The sequence below is a fragment of the Rhipicephalus microplus genome, chromosome 4 (assembly GCF_043290135.1).
Source record: "Rhipicephalus microplus isolate Deutch F79 chromosome 4, USDA_Rmic, whole genome shotgun sequence".
Classification (NCBI taxonomy): Eukaryota; Metazoa; Arthropoda; class Arachnida; order Ixodida; family Ixodidae; genus Rhipicephalus; species Rhipicephalus microplus.
This window is the reverse complement of record NC_134703.1, coordinates 164,659,202-164,678,538: the sequence shown is the minus strand read 5'-3', so window position 1 is coordinate 164,678,538 and position 19,337 is coordinate 164,659,202. Positions and strand designations below refer to the sequence as shown.

General features: G+C 46.7%; 1 protein-coding gene across 1 annotated transcript in view; it reads left to right on the top strand.

The window, feature by feature from the left end:
• LOC119172936 (nephrin) overlaps positions 1 to 19,337 on the top strand; it is a 210,235-nt gene that overhangs the window by 78,312 nt on the left and 112,586 nt on the right. The window contains exon 6 of the mRNA XM_037424077.2: positions 2,256 to 2,550. Coding sequence (XP_037279974.2) covers positions 2,256 to 2,550 — 295 coding nt within the window. The remainder of the gene's footprint in view (positions 1 to 2,255; positions 2,551 to 19,337) is intronic.

The window sequence follows — 19,337 nt, the reverse complement described above, 5'->3', positions numbered from 1 at the left end:
ATACATTTACAGTTGTTATGGAACCTAACAATTATACTGATGCCACAGAACAATACGTTAGTTACAATAAATACAATATAATGTGTTATTTATACAATAATCCATTCTTCCAAAATTATGACAACAAAATGAGCTATGAAATAAACAATTTTAGGTGAATAGAAAAAAGAAAGAAAAACAGCAAAATTTCAAAGTGTATTGAACAGAAGCTGTACCCTTTACAAGAAGTAAATTCATTATTCCTTGGTGACAAAAAATGCTTTTATTGCATGGTTTCCAGTTGTTTTTAAGTCAATACCACTGAAAATACCATTTATGGTAAGCCATGTTATGGGTTACGCATCGGTGAGCCACGGACAACGGTAGAAGAGCGCCAACAATAGAAACATGAGAGAGCTTGTGCTCGCCGGGTTGGTGGTTCAGTCCAGGCGCAGTAACAGTCCCGAAAGGCCGAGTGCCGGCACGAACTGCGTACTGATGTCCCGGCCGCCTTCCAAGCCGCGCTAAATCGCGAACGGGAATACAAGCGCCGGTGTGGGGCGGATCCTGGAAACCGCGCTGCCTGGGCAACTCGCGATGTCAAACGCTTGCAACACGCCGCGCCGAACAAGCGCCTTTGCGGGCACGACAGCGTCAACGCGAAGATTACGTGAAGGCGTTCACCGGGGTAAACGCCTGCTTTTGGTGGCAGTTCATTCAGCGGCACTTTAGCTGCGGCTTTGACGTCTGTGACCACCTGTTGTTCGAGAACAATCACTGTGATTAACGCATGGCGAAGCGCTAATCACTCGTTACACTCCTCTGTGAACGTGATCATGCGAGGCACAATCTGCGGCATGTGAAAGGAACACTGTGGTAAAACAAAGCCAAACATTTTCCTTAACTCACTTATTAGCACGAGAATGTAACCAATAATTGTGAAAGGCTTCGGTGCGGCGTCAGTTTGAACCCACTGCCAAACATCGGGGCCACACGTTTGAACTTTCGCTGGTTAACCACTTCTACGGATTGCTTGAGCGGCGATTTTGTATGTGTTTTTTTAATTTTTGACTATATAGCTTTTTGGTAACTTCTACCATACCTGTATAACTTCGCAATTTCGTGCGAAGGTACTTACCGACGTTTTACAGAAGGCCAGCTAAGATTGTGGGCGTACGGCAAAAACTAAATCAATATTTTTTACGTTTCTCATTGCATGAGAATTGCCATTCATGAATGGCTTTTTTGTACTAAGGCACTAAAATGCACCTAGGCTACTGCTTTTAGTTCCAGTTATGAAAATTCTACTATTTATTGATGTTAGCATTCTTGTTTCCTATATTCTTGATATTTTCCGAGACAGAGACGTACAAACCTCTCAATGAGCCAAAGAAAAGACTCTAAGAATCACTTTTCACTCCGCAGGTACCGAAGCTTGGGGAAATTTTGCGAAAGATGAAGAAATTCTCAATAACATGATTGCATTATTTTGGAATTAATTTTTTTACTAAACAAACTCTCGCCCCACCTTTAGACACGTCCTCGAAGGTTGCTTAAACTACGATGTGAAGCGACACGGAAACGAAGGCAAAAATTTTTCCCGATGGGGAGGGGCCCATCCCCTGGATCCGATGGGGCCGTCCGGGCAGCAGATGTGGTAGAGTGCCATTTTGTACTCTGCCATAAATAAAAAAAAAACATCTCGGGGGGGGGGGGGGCAGCGTGCGACCTTTGCCTACGCCACTTGTGTCACGTAAACACTCTGAAGGCAGCAGTAAATTTGTAATTCGGTTCGATCATCGAACAGTGGTACCTGGTTAGCCCGTTGGAAACCAGAGATTGTGTGATGCTCAAAAAATTTTTGTTTTTTTGGCAATATGCACATTAAAAAAACTTCATAAAAACGTTATGACTGACTATTTCTATTTGGATGTCAGTTTTTTACTACGTATTACTTGCATGTATGTGTGATCATTGTATATATTGTCATGATTGTCACGCACATGATGTAGCAAGCTTTGGAAAGAACCGTTTTACCCTTTGCGGGAAAAATGCACTTTTCTAGGTAGACGCTCTGAATGTAATGCGCCTGACAGGCCTACGGGACGGCTATATGCTCTCCCATAGTAGAGTACTAAGTGCTCTCAATCGTTAACCCTTTTTTTCTAAACACACTTATCACTAAAACCGACGACCTAATATTAATCACCACAATTATAGAAATACGGGCTGTCACACGAGCTTAATTTCGTCGACGACTCCTTTGGGCGTTCCAGGTTGAATTCCCGCCCACCGTGCGACTGAGGCTTGTCGGTGGTTCGGCCGTGGATGAAGGCAGAGAGGCGAGGTTTGAGTGCAGCGTGAAGGCACACCCTCAGCTGTTGGAACCTCCACGCTGGCTGTACGAGGGGCGGACTTTTTCGGCCGGCAGGCAACACGTCGCAAGCAACGGCTCACTTCACGTACTGACGCTCCACGGAGTGCGTCGGTCACAGGGGGGACTCTACTCCTGCCTGGCGAAGAATGCCAGAGGAACGGCGCTCAGCGCATCTGTACGCCTCCAAGTGCGCTGTGAGAATTCGAGCCTTTGTTTTCGTTCCAGAGTACTGCCGCGATGAGACTACTTCAGGAGCCTGAAAAATTAAATAGAAGCGTTTGACGCGCTAAAAGTAATGGTGAAAAAAAAGTAAAAGTAAAGAAACGGAACTACTAGTGCCAGTGGGAACACTTAACACACAGTGCGTACGAAACAACACAAGGAGAAAAATGACGCTACACAGTGGCCACGTTGTATCGTTGTCTTATAGAATCCAATAACTAAACAGCCAGGCCATTTTATTTCAACAGTTTTATTATGACACTTTTTGTCGCGTAATAGTGGCATTGCAAATTTTTGTTCACCATGATTACGATTATTATTCTATTTATTAGCCCCTCCCCTGAAGCGGAATACTTGAATGTATTCATGTGGCTAACTCACTATAATAATATACTGCTGTGCCTACCACAGTTACTCATATTTTTCTTCATAGAAGCTTCTCTTTTAAACACCTATAAGCACTTTTGTAAGGACGATCATTGCTATAAAATTTGACGCAGATTAGACCTTAATTTTTTTTGAGCATTTGCTTGAAAACAGACAGAAAGGCAAATGCCTTAAACGGATACTAATTCAAAATGTTTGCCTCGTGTTTTTTTAAGGGCGAAGCTCCTTACACCATGCTTCTTGTATGTAGTAGTAGCCACTTCTTGTTCAGTCCTTAAATGTCTGCTGGATGGCGGTACTTGTGATGATTTGTGGGGTTTAACGTCCCAAAACCACCATATGACTATGAGAGACGCCGTAGTGGAGGGCTCCGGAAATTTAGACCACCTGGGGTTCTTTAACGTGCACCCAAATCTGAGTACACGGGCCAACAACATTTCCGCCTCCATCGGAAATGCAGGGCGGTACTTGTATATGATGAATATTTGATGAAAAGGTGCGAGATAGCGGTACTTGGAGTGTTTGCTAGATGGACGGATGGACAGAGAGACATACAGACAGACAGATAGACGGACGCACAAACGAACACACGAACGGACGGTCGCACGAATGGATGGTCACATGCACCGACGAACGCACAGACGGACGCAAGGACGAATGGCCGCAAGAGCGAACGGAGGGACAGAAGCAGGACGGAATAATAAACGCCTCGCCCCACTCACCATCATGCACTTCATGAATAGCTGTGATTTTTCTTTTTTGTTGGATTGTGTTCCCGGGGCTCTGTAAGTGAAAACGCGACACACTGTTTTCTGCAGCACCTGACAGATAATGAATAACAGGCTCAGTATTTGGGAAACTCTGAGTTTCGATTTCAAAAACTAAAATCCGTCAGGTACAACTATCACCACCTAGCGGAAGCAGCCAAGGGGTACGGTTGACATTGTCAGCACACGAAACTGTGACGCACTTCCGCGTAATCTGCATCAAGAAGTTTTTTTTTCGAATAGAAAACGGGACAGTAATGTAACAAACACAAGTTTCAACTCTTGTAGTGGCCATGGACTTGTTAGCAGTTGCCGAGTAATAGTCTGTGGAGCAAACACGACCGAAGAAAAACTGGCGACCATGACGTCGCCATAACTCGCTGTAGCGTGGTCACGTTGGAGAAGTAGCGTGGTCACGTCGGGGAAGCGGATATTTTGCAGTGCACGAGCGTTTTTTTTTCTCTCTCTCTCCTTTCTTGCCCCTATTTTCCCACCCCCAGTGCTGGGTAGCAAACCGGGTGCCAATATCTGGTTAACATCCCGGCCTTCCTTTTTTTCTCTATCTTCCTCTCTTGCAGGAGATACACGCATATTCACGGTAGTCGATCCCGCAAGCTACTTCACCCACGAAATTTTGTGTCAGTACCCCATCAAGCATAAGGCTATATGTAAACTATTTACTTTTTTTATTGTTACGTTACAAACCTATTCTTGTAGAACTTTAGTGCATCTGAACTGTGTGTAGGCGGTGCAATACAAATGTAAAATGTCCCTTTCTTTGAAGGATTCTTTGAAGTTCGTGGTAGTGAAACACAAGCTCTTTCTGGAATATTGAAGTGACATGGAGGTACGCACACATTATGAAAATCATAACTTCCTCAAATATTCATGACATACACGCGCTTTGGTGTCCATGGGATGCCCCTTCTATAAAATCGTTCTATAGGCACTGACAAGTGATAGAAAGACAAAGATGCTCCTTAAACAATAATATCGGGAAGGCTTCAATGTGCAATAAAATTCTACGCTTACTCAGAAGTCAGCCACTTCCCAAAGAAGATTCTGCGTTAATTTTTGGCAACATGCTAGGATTTACTTTTGTAAGGGTGGTTCAACACTCAGTCTCATTCCTTTTTTTTTTTTGCCCATACTCTAAGCGTATCTTTACTGCATCATCCGCTTACCGCAATTTATCAAATTCGCAACTGAGAACCTTTGAAAGATGCATGCCTTTCACCCGCTATGTGTACAGTCTATTTAATTACATGTGGCATTCATGTGAGAAAGCCGTTCTGCAGAATGGCGCCAGTTGGAAGCAAGGTTACCGATTGATTGATATGTGGGGTTTAAGGTTACCGAAGGGCTATTAATGCTGGATTCCGCTATAGGCATTCATTGAAGTGCATTTCTATATCAAGTGATTTAGTAAAAAATTCTTTTTGCTTCTATCACATCAAAGAAACCACTTAATCGGTGCTTGTTCACACGTTTTGTTCATTCCGTATTTGTGGATTCACGCCGTAAATTTAGGCCTTGGTGATAATTCCGTAATGAGCACCCGACGTCGACAGGGCTAATTATCTTTAGCGAGCTTGAATATGTGGGTACCTCCATTTTATGCCAATGTCTTGCGTAGTCTTTTCTTGATCAATTTCTAAGCCTATACATATTGAAACGAAGATGCGCGAGCCTACGGGGCGCGGAAGAAGAAGAAGAGTAGTGGAGCGGCGCTTGGACTGTGTGGTTGGGTGAAGCGTGATGTGCTCAAGCTGTAACGAACCTGAACATATCGACCATTTTCTTATCACATGTCACCGATTCAAAAATCAAAGATAAAACTGCTTCGAAATTTTATTCAGAAAATTAGGAATATCACTTAATACTCCCAATATTTTGTCTTTTGGGGCCATTTCATTGGGACATAGCGACAGGAACATCTGCGGGGCTCTCTGCGATTTCATATATGACATAAGAAGATTACCTTGCTGGGTCAGCCATCAGCTCTCGAATTTTACTAGTCACACTACCACTTACTATTTAGCTGATACACTGCAATGATTCAACTTTCAGGAGAATTTCATATAACGATTCCACTACAGATATTTAACAAATTCTAGTATTTCTCCCCCCCCCTTTTTTCCTTTTTTTTCTTTTTTTTAACATTGCGCCAAATTAATTTCACAGTCAAAACACAGTATTCATATTCCCCTAATCTAGAAAATCTATAGGTATTTACTTGCATTAACCACCGGCTTCTTGGCCAATCCCCCTTAGTGGGTGAGAGCCACAAAAAAAAAAAAAAGGAACAAGCAAGCAAGCAAGCAAGCGTGCTGGGTCTGTCTCGGAAGTACGCTGCTCTTCCACAACGCCATTTCACCTCATCTTTAAAAAACACAGTCACTCGTAACAGTTTGGTGGAGGTGCCGGGTACATTGATCTGGACGACCCAGCTCTACCGATTTTGCTATGGAGCAGACGCTTGGAAGCTTGCCACCGCAGCTACCAGACATGGAGGACGCGGGAGCAGGCCATAACAACCTCGTTGCTGATGAGCAACACGCTGACCCGCCAGGATAAGCTCGGTGCGGTATGCCAGAATGTCAGCCGGGGACCTTTTCGGGGCAGCTGGATGACGACGTTGACGACTGGCTCAAGCACTACCAAAGAGTGAGTCGCAGCAACCGCTAAAGCACTGCTATGCAGCTCGAGAACGTGGTGTTTTTTTCATGTCGGCACCGCGTCTCTTTGGTTCGACAACCATGAGAGTGCATTGACCACATAGGACATTTTCGTGGACGAGCTGAAGAGGTGTTTTGGTGATTCAACAGCTAAAGTCAAGTAGGCGGAGCAAACGCTTTCACGCAGAGCTCAGTTACCTGGCCAAACATGCACCACCTACATCGAGGCCGTCTTGAAGCTTTGCGGAATCGTGAGTGCGACCATGTGTGACGAAGATAAGGTAGGTCATCTGCTCAAGAGAATTGTGGAAGACGTGAACAATTTTCTTATCACTAAGAAAGACTTACACACACCTTCCGACCTAAGGAGACACTGCCGAGCGTTTGAAGCGCTAAAGAGGAGGAGAGTCCTACCGAAATTCGGACGTCTTGAGAATGTGCCCACGATTGCAAGTGTCAACCTTCCATCGCAGGACGACATCTCTTCTCTTATAAGACGAGTGGTTAAGGAAGAACTTGCTCAACTGCAAGCTGTGAACACCGCTGGTGTCTGCCATCAGTGTGCATTCGACCAACGGCCCCGTGAACCACTGGTACCTCGGATGCGACAGAGCTACTTCGAGCCTCACCCGAATTACACCGATTGGTTCGAACGAAGGAGTGAACGACCACTCAAAAACCAGGAACGCAGGCAAGCTGTATCACAGCGATTAACTCTTCGGCCACTATCGCCCGGCTTTTATCAACCGACGAGCTTTACTTCGCCGGGGACGACTAGACGCGACACCCGTGTTTGCTACAACTGCGGGCTACCTGGACACATCGCTAGGTACTGCTACCGTCGCCAGCAGCGAGCTCCACAATTCAACGTGTACACGCCCTATGTGCCTGCTGGCGATTCTCGACCATTTCAGGGCTCTTTCCAACGGCAACACGCAGCACGTGCTGACTCGCCTTGATCCGACCGCAGCGTTTCCCCACCACCCACACGCCAACAGCGATCCCCGTCTCCGCGTCGCCGCTCGGGGACGCCACCGTCTTCACGTACGCAACAGCGAATCTATACAGGCGAATCACCACCAATACGCCAAAAGCCCTATCGTGTATCGCCTTCCGAAAAAAAAGCCATCGCTGAGCAAGTTGAAGACATGCTAAAGAAGGGCGTCATACAAGAATCGTGTAGTCCATGGGCAGCTCCTGTCATTCTTGTCAGGAAAAAGGATAATTCATGGAGATTCTGCGTAGACTATCGTCGCCTAAATGCCATCACAAAGAAAGACGTCTACCCTTTGCCGCCTATAGATGACTCCGTGGACTGCCTGCATTCTACCTCCTATTTTTCTTCTGTTGACTTGCGTTCTGGGTATTGGCAAATTCCTATGCATCCTTCAGATAAAGAGAAGACGGCCTTCGTAACACCAGATGCTCTCTTTGAGTTTAACGTTATTCCCCTTGGTTTGCGCAATGCTCCAGCGACATTCGAGAGATTTATGGATACAGTACTGCGTGGACTAAAATGGGAAATTTGCATGTGCTATTCGGATGACGTGATTATCTACGGCAAGACTTTTCAAGAGCATAACCACCGCTTGTCGCTTGTGTTTGAATGCTTACGCGAAGCTGGCCTTGTCTTAAACTCAAAGGTGTCATTTTGGAGAACGTCAAGCCCTCGTATTAGGGTTTCTCGTGGATAAAGAAGGCGTGCGACCAGACCCACAGAAGACCACAGTGGTTAGCAACTTTGAACCACCACGAACAGTGAAGGACCTGCGAAGTTTTCTGGGTCTGTGCTCATATTTCCGCCGATTTATTAAGAACTTCGCACAACTTGCCTCCCCACTGACGTCCCTTCTTCATAAAGACACACCATACTTGTGGGATGATAAATGTGAGGCTGCATTTCAACAGCTGAAGTTTTTATTGACTTCAGGACCCATCCTAAAGCATTTTGATCCAGATGCTTTGACTAAAATTCATACTGATGCTAGTGGGCTAGGTGTTGGTGCTGTGCTGGTCCAACTCTGCAACAGCCGTCAGCACGTCGCAGCATATGCCAGTCGGACACTGACCCGAGCTGAGAAGAACTACACCGTCACCGAGCTCGAGTGCTTAGCAGTCATCTTCGCCATTCAGCAGTTCCGACCGTATCTACATGGCCGCGAGTTCACTATAGTGACCGATCACCACTCACTATGCTGGCTTGTGGGACTTCGTGACCCGTCTGGCCGGCTGGCTCGTTGGGCGTTGTGCCTCCAAGAGTACAGCTTTTCTGTTACCTATAAAAGCGGACGATGTCACACAGATGCCGACTGCTTATCCCGCCTTCCTTCAGTACACACCCACGCTGACGATGATGACATTGATGACTATTTAGTTTCTGTCTTGTCCGCCTTCCCAGATACCAGCAGCTTCAAACGTGAGCAGCAGCGCGACCCTACTCTGAAACCCTTTCTCGAAGCTGCACATAACTCCGTCGACAAGCACTTTAAAATTTCAAATGGCTTGCTGTGTAAAAAAAAACAATTAAGCCGATGGCCTCCCGTTGCTTCTAGTGGTGCTGGAAAGCCTGCGCCAGGTCGTCCTTCGTTCTGTGCATGATAACATATCATCCGGTCATCTCGGTTTCACACGTACGCTACATTGACTACGTGAAAGGTTGTACTGGCCGAAAATGTGGAAGACCACAAAACAGTACGTCGCCAGCTGCGCTATATGGCAGCGCCACAAGCGATCCACCACTGCCCCGGCAGGTTATTCGCAGCCCATCCCTCCACCGACATCCCCTTTTGAAAAAGTCGGCATCGACTTGCTTGGACCCCTTCCTAAGACCCCATCGGGCCACCGATATGTTATAGTGTGCGTGGATTATTTAACGCGTTATACAGAAATGGACGCACTGACATCGGCCACAGCAGCCGCTGTTTCTTCTTTTCTGTTACAACGGGTCATACTGCGTCACGGTGCTCCACGGGTTGTCATCAGTGACCGTGGACGACAATTTATCGCCGATGTGATTGAAGAAATTTTGCGCCTCTGTGTCTCCTCGTATCGCCACTCCACCCCTTACAATCCGCAAACTAACGGTCTCACTGAGAGAACAAATCGAACTCTCACGAATATGCTATCGATGTACGTTGATGCTGACCACAGGAACTGAGACGCCGTCTTACCGTTTGTTACTTACGCGTATAACACCACCAAGCATGAAGTTACGGGACATTCGCCCTTCTTTCTGCTTTACGCACGAAATCCACAGAGTTTTCTGGACACACTATTACCTTTCTCGCATCAGGAAGATCTGTCGATCGCTCAGACGTTGTGTCGCGCTGAAGAAGCACGTCAACTAGCGCGCCTTCGAACATTGTCTTCGCAAGAGCACAGCAAGAGTCACTACGGTGCCAAGCATATCCCCGTAGAGTTTTCTCCTGGTGACTACGTGTGGCTGTGGACTCCTGTTCGTAAAAAAGGATTGTACCGGAAGTTTCTAGCAAACTATTCCGGCCCATTCGTGATAGTCACTCGTCTCAGTGACGTGAATTACGTTGTCGCCCGAGTCACAGCCAATAACCGGCGTTCGCGAACTACGCAAATTGTTCACGTAGCCCGCCTCAAACAGTACCATCATAGGCCTATTTAACTCGCTCGGCGAGCTTCGTCTGCCGCCAGGGGAAATGAAACGAAGATGCGCGGAAATGAAACGAAGATGCGCGGAAGAAGAAGAAGAGTAGTGGAGTGGCGCTTGGACTGTGTGGTTGGGTGAAGCGTGCTGGGCCTGTCTCGGAAGTACGCTGCTCTTTCACAACGCAATTTCACCTCATCTTTAAATAAATACAGTCACTCGTAACAATATTTACAATGCCTGGCTTTGAGAGTGGCTTGCCGGTATAGTAATGCGGGTGTGCTGTAAGTTGTGCGACACCATCCAGACAGCGCTTTAGTGCAGTATTTGTTGAAGGGAATTCACTTCAAGGGTACTGCTAACGATTTATTTTACCTTCACTAGGCCGCCATAATGCAACGGCCACTGTTCATGAGTGTACTATTTCATTTTACCATAGTTTGCGTCCGCAAGTGGCATTTTATTCATTCGATCTGTCGTGTGGAAGAGTAAAAAAAATTCGACGAATTCGCGTTACGAACGTCGCCTACTTATTTTTCATATTCTCTCAAGACACGATCTGCGTATTGTGACCAGCACGCCATTTTCAAGGCTCCAGCGTGCTGATTAACGCAATAAATTATCATCATCATCATCATCATCAGCCTGACTACGTCCACTGCAGGACAAAGGCCTCTCCCATGTTCCGCCAGTTAACCCGGTCCTGTGCTTGCTGCTGCCAATTTATACCCGCAAACTTCTTAATCTCGTCGGCCCACCTAACCTTCTGTCTCCCCCTAACCCTCTTCCCTTCTCTGGGAATCCAGTTAGTTACCCTTAATGACCAGCGGTTATTCTGTCTACGCGCTACATGCCCGGCCCATGTCCATTTCCTCTTCTTTATTTCAACGATGATAACCCCCGTTTAGCCCCTAATCCAGTTTGCTCTCTTCTTGTCTCTTAAGGTTACACCTACCATTTTTCTTTCCATTGCTCGCTGCGTCGTCCTCAATTTAAGCTGAACCATCTTTGTGAGTCTCCAGGTTTCTGCTCCGTAGCTAAGTACCGGCAAGATACAGCTGTTACATACCTTCCTCTTGAGGTACAGTGGCAATCCACCAGTCATAATTTGAGAGTGCTTGTCGAATGTGCTCCACCCCATTCTTATTCTTCTAGTTACTTCAATCTCATGGTTAGGCTCTGCGGTTATTACCTGCCCTAAGTAGACATAGTCTTTTACAACATCAAGTGCACTATTAGCTATTTCGAAGCGCTGCTCCTTTCCGAGGTTGTTGTACATTAATTTCGTTTTCTGCAGATTAATTTTAAGACCCACCTTTCTGCTCTCCTTGTCTAACTCCGTAATCATTAGTTGCAATTCGTCCCCTGAGTTACTCAGCCATGCACTGTCATCGGCGAAGCGCAGGTTACTAAGGTATTCTCCATTAACTCTTATTCCTAACTGTTCCCATTCTAGGCTTCTGAAAACCTCCTGTAAGCACGCGGTAAATAGCATTGGGGAGATTGTATCCCCCGGCCTTACACCCTTCTTGATTTGTATTCTGTTGCTTTCTTTATGAAGCACTATGGTAGCAGTTGATCCCCTGTATATTATATATACTTCATCTACGCCCTGACTCCGCAGTGTCTGCATGACGGCTGATATTTCTACTGAATCAAACGCCTTCTCGTAATCTACGAAGGCTATGTATAGTGGTTGGTTATACTCTGAGCATTTCTCTATTACCTGATTGACAGTATGAATGTGGTCAATTGTTGAGTAGCCTGTTCTAAATCCTGCTTGTTCCTTTGGTTGATTGAATTCTAATATTTTCTTTACTCTGTTAGATATTACCTTTGTAAATAGCTTGTATACTACAGAGAGCAAGCTGATAGGCCTGTAATTCTTCAAGTCCTCGTCATCTCCTTTCTTATTTATTAAGATGATGTTAGCGTTCTTCCAAGACTCTGGTACCCTTCCCGTCAGGAGACACCTCGTAAACAGGGTGGCTAGTTTTTCTAACACAATCTGTCCTCCATCTTTCAGGTACGGTCTCGAATTCGCCTAGACATGAAGAATTAACGACAGAAACTGATACGCAAGAAGCCGACCAATCAGCTAGCACTGAGAGGGAAAGTACAGCAATTCAGAGTGTCGCTGCAGAACAGGAACTCGGCTCTTAGTGAGGAAACCAACCTTAGCGTAGATACAATGAATGATAATCTGACGAGTATCATTACGGAGTGTGCAGTGGAAGTTGGAGGCAGGATAGTTAGACAGGACACTGGCAAGCTTTCCCAGGAAACGAAGAATCTCATTAAGAAGCGTCAAATCATGAAAGTCTCAAGTACAACAAACAAAATAGAACTGGCAGAGCTTTTGAAGTTGATTAATAGACGTAAAGTATGCGATGTAAGAAGGTATAACATGGAGAGAATTGAACACGCTCTGAAAAATGGAGGAAGCGTCAAAGCAGTGAAGAGGAAACTTGGGATAGGCAAAAGTCGGATGTATGCACTAAGGGACAAAGAAGGCAAAATAACTACCAATATGGATAGGATAGTTAAAATAGCGGAGGAGTTTTACAGAGATCTGTACAGTAGCCGAGACAACTACGACATTAATACTATAAGAACTAGCAGTAACCCAGATGACACCCCACCGGTAATGATAGAAGAAGTCAGAAAAGCTTTGGAGAGCATGCAAAGAGGCAAAGCTGCTGGTGAAGATCAGGTAACGCAATAAATATCACACTCTTAAACATTTTCGCATTTAGGTAATGCTTTCGATACATTTAAAAATTGGGAGCAGTGGTTGAGCTAAGTTGTACAAATGTTGTATTTCATCTTCACGCACAATAAATAGCAAGAGCCTGAGAGTGAATGTCCCGCTTCCCTTCATACGGAAGTTCAAGAGAGTATGTAGGCTTCAAGAGATGAAAATTTTTTGGAAACGTGTATCACTAGAGCCAACATTTTGGCACAATTTAATATTTTTTGTGCTCTTTATACTCTCAGCACAGCTTGATCAATCACTAGCTGCTGGTAAAATGAACTTCTCATGCCCCGGAACTTCTTATTACACAGTTTTGTAAAGGCAACACGTGCATACTGCGAGCTTAGCGTACGCAGTTAGAGGAACACAAAAAGAAAATTTTCATAACGTAAAAAAATGATTTGCAAATATGATTTGCATATTCTGCAAGGCCAATCTTTTGCAGCACGAATACGCTTAGTAAGTGTAATGATGTGGGAAAATAAATTCAGGTAAACGTTCAAGTTCAAGCAACACCTCGAAGTGACTTCACAGATTTTGGCGGTTTGTGCTGCGAACTCAGTTGCTGAATGGTATAAAGAAACTATTGCCATGAAAAGGGCCTTAGGCTTCACCCACGCCATTGCAGGGAGTTCTGTTTAGCCTTTCTCGCTAAACTACGGAAGTAAAACCAAATCTATGACTTCATGCTGACATTCATTTTCGGGTACATCAGCAAGAAACTTATAAAAAGGGAGCAGAGACCTTTATTTTATTCTTTTTTTTAAAATCTGGGATATTTAAATCTCTTGGAGTATTGAAAACTAATGCTCGGCAATTTAGAGTACGATGTATTCCACTATAAATCAGGTAATAAAGAAATGCTCAGAGAACAACCAACCACTATACATAACCTTTACAGATTACGAGAAGGCGTTTGGTTCAGTATAAATATTAGCAGTCACGCAGACACTGTGGAATCGGGGTGTCGACAAAGCATATATAAGCATCCCGGCAAAAATCTACAGAGAGTACTGCCACCATAGTGCTCTACAATGAAAGCGACAAAATACAAATCAAGAAGGGTGTTAGACAAAGAGACACGATCTCCTCAATGATGTTCGCCGCGTGATTACAGGAGGTTTTCAGGAGCCTAGAATAGGAAGAAATAAGAATACGAGTTCATGCAGAGCACCTTAGTAACGTGCGCTTCGCCGATGACATTGCATTGCAGAGTAACTCTGTGGACGAATTGCAACTTATGATTACTGAATTAGACAAAGAGGTACCTCAAATATTGCCACAATGCAGAAACAGCAGCAGTCGAATCCAGGAAACTCACTTTAATTGTACCAGAACACTGGCAAACTGATCGGAAGAGAACCTCGTCTTCTTCTCTCGCTGCGCGTGTTCTTCGTTGCTCTCTTGGCGCTACTTATTCAATGTGGAATTTGCCCCCCTCCAGAGAGCAGCGTCCCGATGCTCTTCTACAAAAAAACGTTGGAGTAGATGCATGGTGTAAATCAGTCCGAAAAGTAGGGCTTCATTCGCACAACGTGCACGATTTCTGGTTTTTGCTGGCGAGTTGTTGAGGGGCTGTCAGGAACGACCACGTAATTAACGTCGCTCAGGCGTTGTAAAACTGTGTAGGGGCCAAAATACCTCTTCAGCAATTTTTCGGACATTCCCCGGCGGCGGATAGGACTCCATACTCAGACTTTGTCGCCGGCCCGATAGACGACATGTCGGTGTCGCAGATTATAACGTTGGGCGTCATAATTTTGGTGCTGGGTGATTCGGACGCGCGCAAGCTGCCTCGCTTCTTCTGCTCGTTGGGTAAAAGATGCAGCGTCCAAATCGATGTCATTGCAGTCGTGCAGTAACATGGCGTCAAGCATCGTCGTCACTTCACGGCAGTGAAGGAGACTGAACGGCGTTCTTCGTGTAGTCTCTTGCTGCGCTGTATTATAGGCGAACGTGATGTACGGTAGAATGTCGTCCCAGTTCTTGTGATCCACGTCAATGTACATACTCAACATGTCGGCAAGAGTCTTGTTGAGGCGTTCTGTTAAGCCGTTGGTTTGTGGATGATAGGAAGTGGTTTTCCGATGGGCTGTTCCACTGAGCTCAAGCACTGTCTTCAGGAGCGCGGCCGTGAAAGCGGCACCTCGATCCGTTATTATGATTGTTGGAGCACCGTGCCTCAGGACGATATTTTCTACAAAGAATCGTGCGGTTTCAACGGCGGTGCCACTTGGCAAAGCCTTTGTTTCCGCATAGCGCGTAAGATAATCAGTGGCGACTATTGCCCACTTGTTGCCAGAGGGAAGTCAGATATGGTCCAAGAAGATCCATTCCAATTTGGGCAAAAGGTACCGTGGGCACTTGAATTGGTTGTAATAGTACAGCTGGTTTTAACGGTGGCGAGTTTCGTCGTTGGCAATCGAGGCACGTGCGCACGTAATGCTTCACAATAGCTAGAAGTCTTGGCCAGTAGTATTTCTGTTGGATTCTGGCCAATGTGCGTGTGTATTCGAGAGGACCAGACGTTGGCTCATCGTGGCAAGCAAAAAGTATCTCCTCACGAAGTGATGTCGGAACGACAAGTAGGTGGGTGCTTCCTCTGGGGGAAAAGTTCTTCTTATATAGAACACCACTACGTAAGCAGAATGACGGCAGGCTCCTTGCAAATATTCTAGGGACGGTTGTTGTCTGGCCATTCAAAAATTCAATAAGAGGAAGCAACTCACTGTCTTCTTTCTGCTTGCACGAAATCGTAGTGGTGTCAACGACTCCTACAAACGCCATGCTCTCATCTTCTGTGTCATCGTCGTGCTTTATCGGTGACCTTGATAAGCAATCGGTGTCGGCGTGCTGCCGCCCGGACTTATACACGACCGTCATATCAAACTCTTGAAGGCGTAAGCTCCACCGTGTGAGCCGACCAGACGGGTCTTTCAAGTTGGTCAGCCAGCAGAGGGAATGATGGTCGCTGACTACGTGGAAGGAACGACCATAGAGGTACGGACGAAACTTCATAACCGCCCATACGACAGCAAGACACCCTTTTTCCGTTGTGGAGTAGTTGGACTCGGCGCAGGAAAGCGTCGTACTAGCATATGCGATCACACGCTCGGCTGAGTCTTGCCACTGGACGAGTACAGCGCCTAAACCCACGTTGCTGGCATCTGTATGGACCATGGTAGGAGTATCCTCATCAAAGTGAGCAAGCACAGGCGGAGTCTGCAGGCGTTGTCGGAGATCGTCAAATGCCACCTGTTGATCGTCGCCCCATGTGAACGAAACGTCTTCTCTTGTGAGTCGTGTTAACGGCGAGGCTATGTGGGAGAAATTGGCAATAAACCTTCGGTAGTATGCACATAAGCCAAGGAAACGCCTGACTGCTTTCTTGTCTTTTGGTACCGGAAATTTTCTGACGGCCGCAATCTTATCGGGATCAGGTCGAACACCTTCATGGCTCACCACATGGCCTAAAAATTGAAGCTCCTTGAAACCGAAGTGACACTTCTCGGGTTTCAGTGTCAGGCCGGCAGATCTTATTGCCCTGAATACCGATAGCAGCCTGCTCAGGTGTTCCTCAAATGTTTTTAAAAAAACAATGACGTCGTCCAGATAGACCAGAAATGTCTGCCACTTAAGGCCTGAGAGAACGGTATCCATCAGTCTCTGAAATGTTGCGGGGGCTGAGCACAATTCAAATGGCAAGACTTTAAATTCATAAAGCCCGTCAGGCGTTACAAAAGCCGTTTTTTCTCTATCTCGCTCGTCGACCTCAATTTGCCAACACCCACTTTTGAGGTCCATTGACAAAAAGTAGCGTGCGTACCTCAGCCTGTCGAGTGAATCATCGATGCGCGGTAATGGGTATACGTCTTTCTTTGTCACACGGTTCAGCTTGCGGTAGTCGACACAAAATCGCAAGCTTCCGTCTTTCTTTTTAACCAGCACTACCGGCGATGCCCAAGGACTTCTTGACGGCTGTATGACGTCATCATCGAGCATTTTCTTCACTTGTTCTGGGATTGCTTCACGCTCTTTCGGTGCTACGCGGTATGGGTTCCGTCGTATTGGCCTTGCCGTCTCCTCCGTTATTATCCGATGCTTCGTCAGTGGCGTTTGACTGACCCTCGAGCTCGATGAAAAAAAGTCTTTGAACTGGTGCAGAAGATCTACTAGACGCTGTCTCTGCGCTGGTGACAAATCCGAGCTTACGTCAATAGGTGGTGGGGCTGACGTGGCTTGCGGCTCGTCCTGTTGTACTACACAGCACTCACGGATTTCGGTGATCTCTTCGAAGTAGGCAACTGTAGTGCCTTGTGTAATGTGTCGTCGGTCTTTGGTAAAATTCGTCAACAGAACCTCTGCTTCACCACAAACAACATTGACGATACTTCTGGCAATTGCAACACCGCGAGAGAGTAGGAGCGTCAATACTTGTTCAGCGATTCCTTCTCCAGTATTCTGCTTGCTGCACGTGACTGAAACAAGGCGCCACGATAACGGAGGTATGGTCACATCGTCAATGACTCGTAGGGATTTTCGGTGTAGCGCCGCGCTTTGATCCGCTGAAAAGGTCAGTACACCGTCCGGAATATTGATGATGGCACCATATTCACGCAAGAAATCCATCCCCAATATTGCCTGTTTGCAACACTCTGAAAGGATAACAAAAGTTGCGACGAAGGATACATCCCCTATCTTCATTCTTGCGGTGCACTTTCCGGTAGGTGTGAGTAGCTGCCCTCCAGCTCCTCTAATCTGTGGTCCTGTCCATTCCATTCTAACCTTCCTGAGCGTGTCTGCCAAACTCTCACTCATTATTGAGAAGTCCGCGCCAGTGTCGACCAATGCCATGACGTTATGTCCGTCAATCGTAATTGCAACTTCGGCAGTAACAACCCCATCTTTCGTCGATTCATTGAAAATGTGTTTCTCTTCGCTCGGCAGTAATGGGGGATTTTCAGCACTTCGACGATTTGCAACCTTCCCCCCTGAGGTCGCTGCTTTTAGTTTCCCCGGCGTGGACTAGGAGATCTCCCACTTGGCATGTCAGTGGTGCTCCGTCTAGAAGATGGAGAATAACGCCCAGGAGAGGATGAGCGTGACCGAAACCCAGGAGGAACATCCCGCGGGGTCATGACATTCGTGTCGACATCAGGTGTTCCGTTGAAATGGCGGCGAGGAACCGTAGAAGGAAACCCTTGGTACCCTGCGGCGCGATACGGGCAATACCGAACAATGTGGCCTGCTTCCCCACAGTGAAAGCACAGGGGCCTATGATCAGGGGTACGCCAGATGTCAGTTTTGCGAAGTGGTAGCCGCCTCGGCATTGAAGTTTCTCTGTAGTACCAAGGCGCTGTCGGTGGATGTTGCTGGTGGTACTGATGTGGTGTCGGCACGTTCGCTGGCTGTCGGCGGACTACGTCTGCATAGCTTGCCCTGGGAGTGCTCGTGTTCGGCTCAGGAAGCGAGAGCACTTGCCTGATCTCCTGGCGTACAACTTCCGTTACTGAGGCGATCGCGCAGTCGTTCGGTTTGGTGATGAGTTCCTTGACCTCTTTTTGTACGAGTTCTCGTATTAGTTGGCGCAAGGAACCTTCGTCGGGTGTTGTTGCTGTGGTAGTGGCTGCCACGCTGATCGGTGCACTGTGGGTTGGGCGGTCATACTGGTGATAACGTAGATGCAGCGCGCGTTCGATAGATGTCGCCTCCTTGGAGAATTCATTCACACTTGTAGGCGGGTTTCGTACGAGACCAGTGAACAGCTGCTCCTTAATGCCCCGCATGAGGTGGCTAACCTTTTTGGCTTCGGGCATATTAGGATCTGCTCGACGAAATAGCCGCGCCATGTCCTCAACAAACATCGTAACGGATTCATTTGGTTTCTGAATCCGTGACTCGAGGAGACGCCGTGCGATCTCTCGTCTTTCAGTGCTCGCGAACGTGTCGAGGAACTTCTGCCGGAACTCGTCCCAAGACGATCACACGCGATTCGTGAACCATGTTCGGGCTCCGTCTTGAAGCGGAAAATAAACGTAGCCCAATTTCTGTGTGGTGTTCCAACCGTTAACATTCGCTGTGTGCTCGAATTCCTCGAGCCAGTCATGTGCATCCTCATATGCGTTTCCGTGGAAGTCAACCGGAAGTCGAGGGTTCAAAACAGTCACCTGTGTCGTGCTTGGGCTGGACATGTTGGGGTCAGTGCTTCCAGGCACCGTCATGCTTTCTGGCACAGTCACGCTTTCCGGCAATGGACCAAACTCCGGGCTGAGGCCTAATAGGCGCCGGCTGCTGCGGTGAACGGGGGTGTCGATGCGCGGAACTCTTTCTTGACCAGATGTGGGGCTGTTGTCAGGCGTCCCGAACATGTACCCAGTTCCTCCACCAGTGTCAGAATGCAGAAACAGCAGCAGTCGAATCCAGGAAACTCACTTTAATTGTACCAGAACACTGGCAAACTGATCGGAAGAGAACCTCGTCTTCTTCTCTCGCTGCGCGTGTTCTTCGTTGCTCTCTTGGCGCTGCTTATTCAATTTGGCAATATTCTACAGAA